Raw genomic sequence first — 13010 nt, 5'->3', positions numbered from 1 at the left:
GCACCTTCTTGGTTGCACAGTGAGTTTAAGAAGCCCCTGTCATTTTATATAAGTCGAAAACTGCCCCAGAATTTAAAGGGAATTGCAATACATTGCAATACACAGTGGCAGCATAAATAGATTAAACTTTGCATGTCTTTTTGAGCAGAGTGTTGTAGCTAATGCAAATGGGGATACGTTTATACGTTATGGAGAAGAATAAATCTTGAATGACAGATATATTTGCAACACGCGATGCTTTTCTCTCTCAAATATGTGAATTTTAAAGAAAGTGCGTTTAAAAAAAAAAAACAAAACAAGCAAAATCTTACAGAAGCTTCATCGCGGAGGCGAATGGGGTGGCAAGACCATTACAGTGGTTTTCCACGCCTGCAGCAGTAAGACAGCTTGGGGAGAATTTCCCACTTTGACAATCGAGAGCCGAAAGAGATAAAAAAAAAGCAGACGAGCAGAATGAGTTAGCAGATAGGGACTAGGAAAAGGGGCTGCCTCATCTTGTCCTGGAGTCGCATTCTCGGAGTGCACAGACGACGGTTTACAGTGACAAGGCCAGGCGTCGCTTTCAAATAGGATGTGACTCCCACACCACCAACAGAATCATCCTACTTCGGAGAGATTCCCGTCCATGCGTTCAAATGCAGAAAATAGTTCTTCTGTTCTTTAGAATACCCGTCATTAAATATCTATCCCCCGTGCGCTTTAGGTAACAATTATGTTTTCACCAAAACACAAAATTGCTTCACAGTTCTCTTGTAATTTTTGGATCACATATTCGTAAATACGTTTATGCGTGACCTCCTAAAGTGTTCATAGCTATGATTGGAACCAACACAGCGCCGAAAACAAAGCAAGATGGGTAAAAAAAATTAAGATGCTAACGGAGATAAAGTTGCAACCTCGCTTTGTGTGTGCGCTCGGTGTTGTCTTTTGCTAGCTTTATGGGTTCCACGATTTCAAGGAACAAGAACTGCCGCGAGAGTGGTCGCCCTCAAAAAATAATTTGCCTTAATGAGGCAAAGCCGTAAAGAACTTTCCCCAATTTACAAGTGTGCAAAAAATTCGATAAATGGACAAACTGCAATGAGTAAAGGTTAATTAAACTCTAATAACTAATAAAAACACTTTCAAGTTCATCCACAGACAAATGAAGGTTCCGAAAAGTTTGGGAAAATTTTAAGTTTATAAATATGTTTGAGTAAACAATAACAATCACTCTACGCAAAGTATACGCCCATTATTAGGTAACGAGTATCGGGTTTATTACAATTAATGCGAAAACTGTTTTCTTGAAATTGGGCTTATTTTAAAATGTATCCGGGTTAAATATAATTTAGGCGAAATTTTTTTTTTTTTTTATTGGGCTTATTTTAAAATTTATCCCTCGACTTACAATAGCTAAACTAGTTTCTTAGCTATTGTAAGTCGAGGGATATTGACAGTCAAGGCTCTCAACTATAGCGTTCTCCCATGTTATACGCAAATCTTATTAGATCAGATCAATGCCACGCCCACTCTAACTCCCAAAACTACCACGCCTATGTTCTTCCCCCACGAATATGAAAAACTTTAATCGAATTTAGAACATTTTTTCTTTGCATGCTGTAGCGGTTTAGCCTTTTTTTATAAAAAATTCCCGCAAATGATTTCATTTCCTTCGTTCCAATCAAATGTGCACTTTTTGCAGGCGGGACTTTGATGGCTCATTTAATTTCATTTTTCAATTAGTAAAAATAAAAAAAGCAAAAAAAAAAGTTGCCCACACTATCGTGCTTACAGCTAACACACGCAAAATAAAAACGAAAACCACCAGAACTATTTGGTGGTTATGGTGTTGTTACTACAGAAATAGGGGTTTTAAAACAATTGTAGCCTGCGGACATACTGATACCCGAGCTAATTTATAACTAAAGAATATGTACATATGTGCTAAAGTTTAACCGAATCTTTTATTAAATAATAATTATGTATGCAATTTAAGACCATAGATCCACATTATACATTTTTAAATGGTTCAAGCGAAGCGAGCAGAATCGCTTAGTGCACAAAACAAGTCTGATGGTCATTAAATAATCCGCGGCAAAAAAAAAAACGCAATGAACTTAAATGTAATTGCAAAAGTCTACGTATATTAAAAAAGTATGTTTGGACAACAACATGCCAAAGTGAATTTAATTTTAATTGCTCGCTTGGGACTCGAAACGAATTCAAGCCGAGGCGAGTTAAATAATATTAACATATATACACACTGCTTTTTGAGTGGTATCCGATAAAAGCTAGTACTAAATTAAAGATCCAGGTCAAAGAAATGCAACTAGATACCAAATTGAAAAATCAATTTTTTTCCGTTCTGGGACATTTACACGGAGTTAGAGAACCCACAATGCACCCGATTGCACAAAAAAGATGGAAGTAAGCGGAAGAACTGCCCCTGTGAACTTTAATTTCTAGCCACTTACATCATCTGGAACAAGTTTGCAACTCCATAAAGTTCGTTAGCACGTCTCGGCAACGCCATTCATCCAAAGCAACGAAAGCCGTTAAGTGCCTCCCAGAATCTGACTCGTTCCAAGGAGTTGCCAAGACCTCCATTAGAAAAGAAAGGCGGAGAAGCCGCAGGAAATAATAAGCCTGAAGGGGGAGGGACCACGGTCGAGGAGTTTCTCATCGAGTTGGGAAAAGTGTTGATTTAAGGCCACGTTCCGAACAGGCGTATTTAAACAAAAGCCGCGCCTGGCTGAACCGAAATAAGTATTGATGTTTCTTCAATTGAGGCAATCTAAGCAAGGAGGTAGTCTGGTTTAAGGTGAAAGACTGGTAGGTATATGTCAGCTAACTAACCAAACTCAGTTACTGCAGAGCTACCGATTGGGCACCCCACTACATGGTTTATTAGCACATGCCTCATTAGCACGTCACTAATAAAACCTGGGGAGCCCTTTGGGATAATCCTATACCTATTACATTGAACAACAAGATACCCGTTTCTCAACTAGTGGAAGTGCGAAGGAAAAATTTCCACAATGATAGTTGTGGGCGGTTTGTGGGCCCTAGAGTACCCTAATCCCATCATTGATTAAAAAGGTTATTAAAAAGGTTAATTAAAAGGCATAAAGACATAAATTTCCGAAGAACACCGATAAAAAAAGATTTTTTGCGCCTGGCAATATAAGTTTCGGCACGTGGGAGTAATTCATAAAATTGAATTCGCAACGATAATGGTTAGAATTGGTCAAGGAACATGAATCCACGGAAACCACGTAGTCAAAATTAAACCAAGCCCAACAGCTTTTTCATCTCACCTGACCCAGATGGTCTTCATCCGGTGCTTTGCAATCCTTCATGGCTGCTACTACGCGAGGCTTCACATTCTGTGAAGCAGACCGTGAATCCTTGACGTGGCTGATAGTCCGTTGTGGGTTAAGCTTACTGCTGATCTTGCCCTTGATCTTCGAACGGCGATTGCGTACGCCACTCGAAGTTGTTGGACCTTCGACCAGGACCGTGGAGCCAGGACTTGCCGGCGAGGTCCTACGCTTGGACGTCAAGGGCGTCGAAGTTTGGGACATTCGGGTGAATTTGTACTGAAGTAAGACTCAATGAAACAGCGGGCGCCGACTCGTTAAGAGTACTGAACTGCGATGCCATTTACGTTAATGTGCTACGAATGTTCTTCTGTTAATAAGGTTTATAGAATTACTCATCTCGGGGCCATACGAAATCTAATTATTGGCTAGGCAGGACACAGAGGGGTGAGATCCTTTCGGCGTCGCCATATGGGAAATCGGCGTCGCCATATGGGAAATCGCCTTCTTCCCGGCGAAACATATTCTCCGTATAGGTTTGAACAGCATATACCGGACAGCAATCCACTCCGGAGCTGTATTTTTAATCGTTATTTTATCGTTTATTTAAATTTTAAATATTAATGTGCTTAAATTTTGAGGAATACATTTTAAGAACATGGCAGGTCGTCACTAAGCCTCGGTCAAACTCTCTAATATGCACAGGATAAGTTATTTATTTAGCCTTGAGTGTCGTGGAAAGTGGATTGCGTGCACAGAAGTTGGGCGCAATGACCACTGCGAGTTATGCGGTCGTTGGCTGCAGAGCCGCAAAAACATATAGAGGTGGGACCATTAAATACCCCCGTTTGTAAGTGTCAAGCAATATTAGACAGGGTTTAAGGGTTTACCACATACGCTTGCACATCTATGAAATTCATATGTGAAAGTGGTCTTGATTTATAGTGTTCAAGTAAGTAAGTAATCCTTCAAAGCAAATAAATGAAATCCATTGATGTAGCAGTACATATAAGCTTCGACTTGCCGTAGCTAACTTCCTTTCTTGCTTTTATACGAAGCATTTTCAAAATACTGTGACGACTTCGTTATTGACCATTATGATTGTTCTAAAATGGTCAGAGGTTAACTCCCTGAATTGGGATAAAAAAAAACCTTTCAAAACTCGGACAGAATCGGTTTTCCTCTTACGAACTGACAAATAAAAAGTTATTGAATTTAGATTTAATTTGATTGCCGCACAAAGTTCACTGGTGTGTTTAAATAAAAGCAACGGGGGAGATGTGAAGCCCGTGCTGAAGGATCCCCAAATACAGCTGAAGTTCACCACATCTAATATTCGCAGTTGCGTTTTGAAGCAGTTGCTACCAAAGCAATCAAGGGCTAAGAAAGTCTTTATGTCATTCTCTCAGACAGAAAGCTCCCTAGCCATATATTCTGATCGTGGCCAGCCAGCACCCCTTCCACACAGGACTTACTAAATTTGGGAAACTGCGTGCGGTTCCCCGCTGACAGACATTAGCACAGCTTATACCTCCGCCACCCAACTTCGCTTCACTGCTCTCCCTTCGTCTAATGCATCCGAAAATTGAGAAAACTGCTGGCACAAAGGAGAATTTTTCACCACACGCCGGAAAGGGGGAAGGTGCACTGTGTGCATCTGTAACTGACAGATACGAGCCACAGTTATTTGTATAACTTCTCGCTTTCGCCTCGCCCGATGTCCGTTTATCTGGCTGTGGACCCGGGGCAGACAATGTAGATTTAGCCAATGAAACTCGTGTCATTTTGGTTACTGTTTACCACACACAAATTTCGCAATCACCAGAGAGGGGCCATTAATAAATTCCATATATATTGTATTGTTTCCTATTTATTTAATAGCTGTAATAGATTCCAACCTTATATTCACTTTAAATATTTGGATATCGGAAACTATAAAAGCTACTTTATTGGGCTGTATCTCGTGAAATTAGGTTTCTACTAGTTTCTACTAGCAGTAAACGGTTAGTCCTTACATTGTACTTGCATTGTACTTGTGCAAGTCTTACCTTGACTTAGGCTCTCGATTTGATTATGAATACGCTTTTACAGGGAAAACGGATGGCTTACTCTAAAAATATAATATTCTTTAATATCTGTCATACATTGCAAAGCATCGTCCTAAGAATCGCGTCAGGAATGAGTGCATAATTAAATATTGCGTTGAATCTATGGGGATTATGCTCTCGGGAGCTCCTAAAAGGCTTGTCAAACATTAGGTGGGAGGTGGATCAATATCCACCTCCGCCACACGAGCCTTGTGCTATTGACGCAGACACCGGGTCCAGACGGCACATATCAACAATCCGACAGAGAAGCCAAAATGATATAGACTGGAATGGCGCTAGGTGAATATGTTCTCATGTCACTTTAAATGTGGTCATTTGAATTGTTTTTACAGCCTGCACCCCTGCCCCGAAGTTTTTCAACTTTCATTACACTTCACATTGCATTTTGCAAAAGGTAAAGGTATAAAAATTGAATAAAATAATGAAATGCTACAACAATTTTAACAAAAAATTCTTTAGTTTTAAAGATAACTCGGTCGAAAATTGTAGGAATTACTTGCTAAAGTTTATAGAGAATTTGCGGCTACTTTGTTCTGAATGCATAATAATTTTCTGTTTCCAAGCGTTCATAGTAAGAAACGATTTCAGGTTCCTGTTCTCCTCTTGTGGTGGTGGTAACTTTACATTGCACAAGCGGCAATCATCGTCAACCCATCCCATTTAGCTGCGGGGCGTCCTGCCGCCTTATTATACCCGTTACTCGTAGAGTAAAAGGGTATACTAGATTCGTTGAAAAGTATGTAACAGGCAGAAGGAAGCGTTTCCGACCATATAAAGTATATATATTCTTGATCAGGATCAATAGCCGAGTCGATCTGGCCATGTCCGTCTGTCCGTCCGTCTGTCCGTCCGTCTGTCCGTCTGTCCGTCCGTATGAACGTCGAGATCTCAGGAACTACAAAAGCTACAAAGTTGAGATTCAGCATGCAGACTCCAGAGACATAGAAGCAGCGCAAGTTTGTCGATTCATGTTGCCACGCCCACTCTAACGCCCACAAACCGCCCAAAACTGCCACGCCCACACTTTTGAAAAATGTTTCGATATTTTTTCATTTTTGTGTTAGTCTCCTTAATTTCTATCGGTTTGCCAAAAAAAATATTTGCCACGCCCACCCTAACGCCCACAAACCGCCAAAAGCTGCCACGCCCACACTTTTCAAAAATGTTTTAATATTTTTTCATTTTTGTATTAGTCTTGTAAAATTCTATCGATTTGCCAAAAAACTTTTTGCCACGCCCACTTTAACGACCACAAACCGCAAAAACTGTGAGTGTTGTGTGTCCTGCACACTTTCACCATCTGAGTAACGGGTATCAGATAGTCGGGGAACTCGACTATAGCGTTCTCTCTTGTTATTCCAGGGTCTGTTCTTATGTTCGTTCTACACGTTTCATTCATTTGCTTCGGGTTCTGTTTGTGCAACATTCGTCCCCAATATCTCAATTTTTTTAAATACGCTCTTTAATAGTGGGAAAATGAAGGTACACTCTCTACACTTGGGATTACTCGTCAAGAATCCAAAAAGCTTCGAATCAAAGGGCAATCTCTGTAACGCGCAGATTCGCACTAAAACCAATCAATGATTCCGTCCAGCACAAATTCGCCCATAATGCTTTTGTGGTAATTAAAATGGATAGCTAATTAAAATGTTCAAATGCAAACAGCACGAATTATCAAACCATTATCAGAATGAAAATCAGCGGTAGAAACCGTTTGATTCAGCTCCCTATCATCGGCAATAAAGTGTTATTCTCAACCGCCCTAAAAATTATCAGCGGAAGTGCAGAATTTTTGATTTCTGTGCTTGTTTTGCAGATGGAGCTGAGCGGGGTGTTGGAGGAAGGAATACGACGAGGAGCTTTGGCAAGGATGGGTGAATAACCCAGTTTAAGTGTCAACGAACAATGCCGCCAAAACCGTAGAAGCGTATTGAAGTAAGTAGCGTAAGTGCTCTATAGGCCTGGCTTGCGACTTTATCTCCTCCATGCCATTTCTCGCTTTTTGCTTTGGTTTTCAATATTTTTTTCGGGCCACATGACAGGATTATGGATTACATGATTTTCCACCCATTTTTTGGGTCACGAGACAAAACCCCATCTTTCAAAAAATGTGCTAAAATGATTTCCATGAATGGATTTTAATTGTTACATCTGCTTACAAAAAAAAATAAAACAGGAGAGAACAACGCTTAAGTCGAGTGCTACGCTTATAAAATACCCATTACTCCACTTAGTGTAAGAGAGATGAAAATATCCAATATATGCAAATAGACTGCTCTTTCAAAGAACCTTTGGTTAATTTTAAATATTTTTTAACGAGTCCTATCTTATCACGTTTTGGGACTTAGTAGAATATTATTATATTATTATTATATCAAACAAACTTGCTCTGAAATCTCTGGAACTTACTTAATTTTCTATTTATTTGCATCTTATTGTATTGCATATATTAACCGCAATCCCACTAACCGAGTAATGGGTATCTCATATTTAAGTTCCTTGACTATATCGTTCTCCCTTAACTTCAAATTGGAATATATTTATTTTGTCAATACACGGTATCAATACGTCCAAAACACGTTAGTCATGACCACATACTGGGATGTAGTTGTTTTTTTGAATAATTATAAAAGTAGCGATTGCTTAAACTAAAGGTCTAATTTATTATTAAACAAAACTGGACATCACAAGTCATTAATATTATAAACAGTAGAAGTAATGTGTGTGTGTTATTAGTAAACTGGAAATAAGTGATTCCACCGACGAAGAAGAAAAAACTTAGAGAAAGGGACTGTAAAAACTAAACAATATACGAATTTAATATTATTCTCTGGGTATGTGCTCAAGCTTTTGTTAGGACATGAAGTGGGTTAACCAACAAAGGTGGTCAGGAACTTCGAAAAATACAGTCATATAAAGAAGGGAAAGGATTTGCGTAAGTCATTTGTGTGGGTAGAATAAAGAAAAGCTCGATTATTTCAATTCATAATACATCAGTGACGAAAATATGAGACTACCAACTTTTTCTTCCCTTTCTTTGGGGCACTTCTGACTTCTTATATCGCCCTTAGAATTTTTCAAGGTTTATAGAAGATTTAACTTTCAAGAAAATTAAATTGGGCATAAATTTACACATTACATTTGAAAAGATTTAAACAGTCACATTGCGTCCCAATAGACCGCTTAACTTGTGAATGTTACGCAATAATGTGATGCAGTATAAAAATGGATGGATGTAAGAAAACAGGAGCCAGTTTAAATGCATTTTGGCCTTTTAAGTCATCATGCAGGAGTCCACTTGCACAAACGGTGGGGGATGGTTCTTAACTTGGAACTGACGCAGCTGTGAGTCCGTATGAATGTAACACCCTGAATTAAGGCTTTTCACTCACTCACTCGTATGAGAAAGTCACTATTGAAAACAAGCCAAAGCCAAACAAGAAAAAGCCATTCTTTTACCTTACAGAAATGCTGAAACTGGAAATAAGATTGCGAAATGAGTTTGATGTACAATGTATCGTTTTTGATAAAAAGGAAGCTTTATGAAAATGTAGTACAGTAACATATTTTTTTGGTTTAAACTTTTGTTCCTTTACTATTGGCATGCAGACTGTATTTACCTGAAGCGAAGAAGGATAGGGTTCTTCTAAAATGTGTTTATTGAGTATAAATACATAAATAGAAATAAATGGATGAAATTTGGATGACAAATTGATATTTAAGTAGCTAATTAGTTTCCAACATGTCCAACTTGACATGTCAGTTTTATATAAACTTTGTCGAATTGAAGGGAATGCTAAATGTCTAAGTAAGGAACAACCATTTGGCATTGATTTTTTAAATAAGGTTTTATTGCCGACTACGAAAAAAATGTATAAAATATTTGTTTAGTACCCAGACCGACAGGGAGCATTCTCCGCGATGTAAGGTAAAATGATGCCCATTCCTGCTGACTTCAAAAAATGCTGACCTACAGTTATATCCATCCCTCTTCATCATATTTTGGCTTCTGGCTGGTCCCGTAATTAAACATTTTGCATGTTTATAAGGCAAAGGGAAAGCCGGGAGCGGAGTGGGTGCCACAAGGAAAAAGAGAGATTGCTATAGGTGAGTTCCTTGAATATCACGAGCAACGGGTATAAAAACCAGATGCAGAGTGTTCAGTTTTTTAACACATGTGAGTCTTTTGGTCGGAAGACGAGCTGTGTGTCATAAAATACGAGGCACATGAACTCAACTAACTCTCTTAGTTTGGGGAGCGAGTCAAATTAGTACGAGGATTTAAAATATTATTAAATCCGACTTTCGTAAACCAGTTTCGTGGAAAAGTATGCAACAGGTAAAAAGAATCGTTTTCGCCACTATAAGGTATACAACTTCTTGATCAGAATCACGCCTGTCAAACCTAAAATTAAACAAAAACATTTAACTTTTTTTGTAATTGCTCTCTTTCCTGTTATTGATATTTTAATATCCCAACTAAATTTTTTTTGTTTTTCTCACCAGATGAGTAATGAGTATCTGATGGTCGAGGAAAACGACTATACCGTTCTCCCTTGATTCGGAGTCGTTTCCGCTTCTGTTGTTAAGCTAATGCTTTCTCGTCGAAGTCAATGCTTCTCCGAGCTTTCCACAGCCTTTCGTCGCAGTGCTCCTCTAGATGCCCTTCATTCATAACTTCCCTGAAAACACCTTTTAACAGGATGCCGCTTCAACGAAGGACCCTATCAGCTATTTTTCTACGAATTCTGAAAGGAGCGACAACAACCAAGGGGGGGTAAACATGAAAGTTTGAAAAGGACGTAAACCAACAGTAGTTAGTGGCTTTGTGCTACGCTTTCTGGAATTTTTGCACGCAATTAATTCAATTTGTAATTTGTGTGTAAAAAACAAACCTTGAATGTTTTGGCTGCTTACTATTTGGAAAGGGAAAACTAGGAGCTGATTTGTAGCGACAATTTCCAACGACGATGGAGTGTGGGCGTGGCAGCTTTGGGCGGTTTGTGGGCGTTAGAGTGGGCGTGGCAACATAAATCGACAAACTTGCGCTGCGTCTATGTCTCTGGAGTCTGTATGCTTAATCTCAACTTTCTACCTTTTGTAGTTCCTGAGATCTCGAAGTTCATACGGACAGACAGACGGACAGACGGATAGACGGACAGACGGACGGACAGAAGGACATGGCCAGATCGACTCAGCTATTGATCCTGATCAAGAATATATGTATATACTTTATATGGTCGGAAGTGCTTCCTTCTGCCTGTTACATACTTTTCAACGAATTTAGTATACCCTTTACTTTTCTTTTTACCCTACGAGTAACGGGTATTAATATATTATTATACCCGTTACTCGTAGGGTAAAAAGAAAAGTACTAGAAAAGTATGTAACAGGCAGATTCTTGATCAGGGCGTTTCCTTTTAACACTTTCCCAGTGAGCATCGTCACTACATGAACTACAGTCCACAGGGTTATCTTTTTACTTTACGAGTACCAATTAATTATACATTTAAAAATTCGCTCTTAAATTGTATCCCTTAGTATGTTACTATGGGGGTAACAAATTGAAACACATCCAACCGAAGAGATGATTAAAACTTGGTCTCAAAAAGAAACTAAGCCCAATGAACGTGGCGTATACGTGATATAAAAAGTGACTTAAACTAGGTTAGATAACAGTGACTTGAGGGCCAACGAACCCACCTTTATGGGGTACATGGGGCGTAAAAGCACGGATGTCCTTTAATTGGTTGCAAACGTGAATGTAGGACGAAGCGACGCAGAAATAAGGTCTTTGATGTAGCAGGGAAATCGTGGCTACTGCTACATATATATTCTGCATATATATATCTCAACAAAAAAAAGGTATTTTAAGGAAAAGTTGATTCCTAAATCTAATAAAAATTCTATCACAAACTTCAGTAATCTGCTGAAGCACTCAAAATATGCTTCAAAGAAACTTATAGGCTTGTTGTAGCCTTTGTACCCAGAACAAAGGTGTATACAACAAATTATATATTATACATATACGTTTCAGTATAAAAACGAGCCCTGGAAATAAAAACGATTTTAAAATCCGGTCTTAGTGATCCGAAATGGGCTTTAAAAACTGTGTTTCCTACGAATTTGCCAAGTTCTAGGCGAAATAATTTAAATTAGCTCATTAGCTTCATTTTCTATATAAGACTTCTCACCAAGACAGTACTGCTCGACACAATTAACTATGCTTTTTATCGTCAGTAGAGGGGCAGAGTTATGATTGACACGGGTCTGACGCATTACTGATTGCAAAAACGTCGATACTACAGTACGTCCCATGCCAAGTTGAATTATGAACTAGGTACGGGGGTGAACTATAGATATTTCAATTGATTTTTTAAGTCTTTTTATAACACCGTCCTACTTATTCTACTTGATGCCTTGCCCAAGCCAAAATACTTATTAGACAGTGTGTCAACACAAATTCCATTAATATAAGAGCTCATTAGCATTAGAGAAAACTTCAGCCGAACAAATCCGCCGTGTTCCTCATTCCCACTCGCCGATTAAAAGTCAACAGGGATTTATGAGAAAACCTTTGCCAGCGGGACTCGGGGTTGTCACAATATCCTTCTTTGTCGCTTATCGATTTTTCCGCTCTTTGTTTTGTTTTGATACGCCTCGAGTTTTGCAGCATTTTCCTAGGGCCGAGGAATCTTCGTCAGCCACAAGTTGCATGCGTCAGAGAAGCCCGAATCCCGATAAAATAATTTGATGTAGCACCAAACTGGTAGTCTTGTACTTTTAATAGAATCGTGCTCTATCTTCCTTAGCTGCTCCTGATAATAACTTACCTTGAAGATACTATCACTGCCTAGTCCGCAGATCTTGCTCTTGGGCAGGATCTGCTGCTGCTCCAGCTGATTCTTCAGCTGCTTGCGCTGCTGCTTGCGTGTCGACACTGCCTCCGCCGCCGTGGAAGCCACTCGAAGGCCTTCTTCGCCGGGGGCGATGATTACCACGTCGTCGTCCTCGTCCAGACCCAGATACGCAGGCACGTTCACACTGAGCACGGCCACATCCGTGTCCGCAGCCGGGTCTAGTTCTACGTCGATGTCGGCCGCCGTATCCGGCAGCAGGTCCAAATCACTGTGGAAACTCAGATCAAGGTCTTGGGGCAACTTGACGTACTTATTGTGGTTTTTCATTGTTCCTGCCTGGCATGAGTCATGTGGCCAAGGCCGCGCGGGGATTACAAGAGCGGGTGGCCGCAAATCAAAACAAAAATAATCACACGAGCACAATCGATTTTTCCGCCTTGATTCACCGCGTCAACAACGGCCCGGAAGGTGGCACATCGTCAGGCTTTCGAATGGAAGTGCGTGTTCGGTCGCGTCCAACACGTTCGCAGGCAGCTTTAGTGTGGCCACTATTGGGCCGAGGCAATATACCATTCGACTGGAATGTACTAAATGGGAATCCTTAAAAATACCACTCAGTTCGGTTACTGCCCGATAGGGATATTTTACTGTAGAAGGACGAATCCATTGAACCATTTTCCTACTTCTACTTTACTTTACAATGTGCCTGTTCAAGTGTTGAGGAACTTGACTGTTGACAG

The 13010-nt window shown here is 39.7% G+C and overlaps 1 protein-coding gene across 1 annotated transcript in view; it reads right to left on the bottom strand.

Annotated features, from left to right (window-relative positions):
* The window catches only part of LOC122616955 (calcium-transporting ATPase type 2C member 1), a 39253-nt gene extending 26486 nt beyond the window's left edge, over positions 1–12767 (bottom strand). Inside the window, exon 1 of the mRNA XM_043792552.1 lies at positions 12244–12767. Within this exon, the coding sequence (XP_043648487.1) occupies positions 12244–12597 (354 nt within the window). The 5' untranslated portion in view covers positions 12598–12767. The remainder of the gene's footprint in view (positions 1–12243) is intronic.
* Between the last annotated feature and the right edge of the window lie 243 nt (positions 12768–13010).

This window comes from Drosophila teissieri, chromosome 3L (assembly GCF_016746235.2).
Source record: "Drosophila teissieri strain GT53w chromosome 3L, Prin_Dtei_1.1, whole genome shotgun sequence".
NCBI lineage: Eukaryota > Metazoa > Arthropoda > Insecta > Diptera > Drosophilidae > Drosophila > Drosophila teissieri.
The sequence above is the reverse complement of the archived record's forward strand: the minus strand, read 5'-3'. Positions and strand labels throughout refer to the sequence as shown.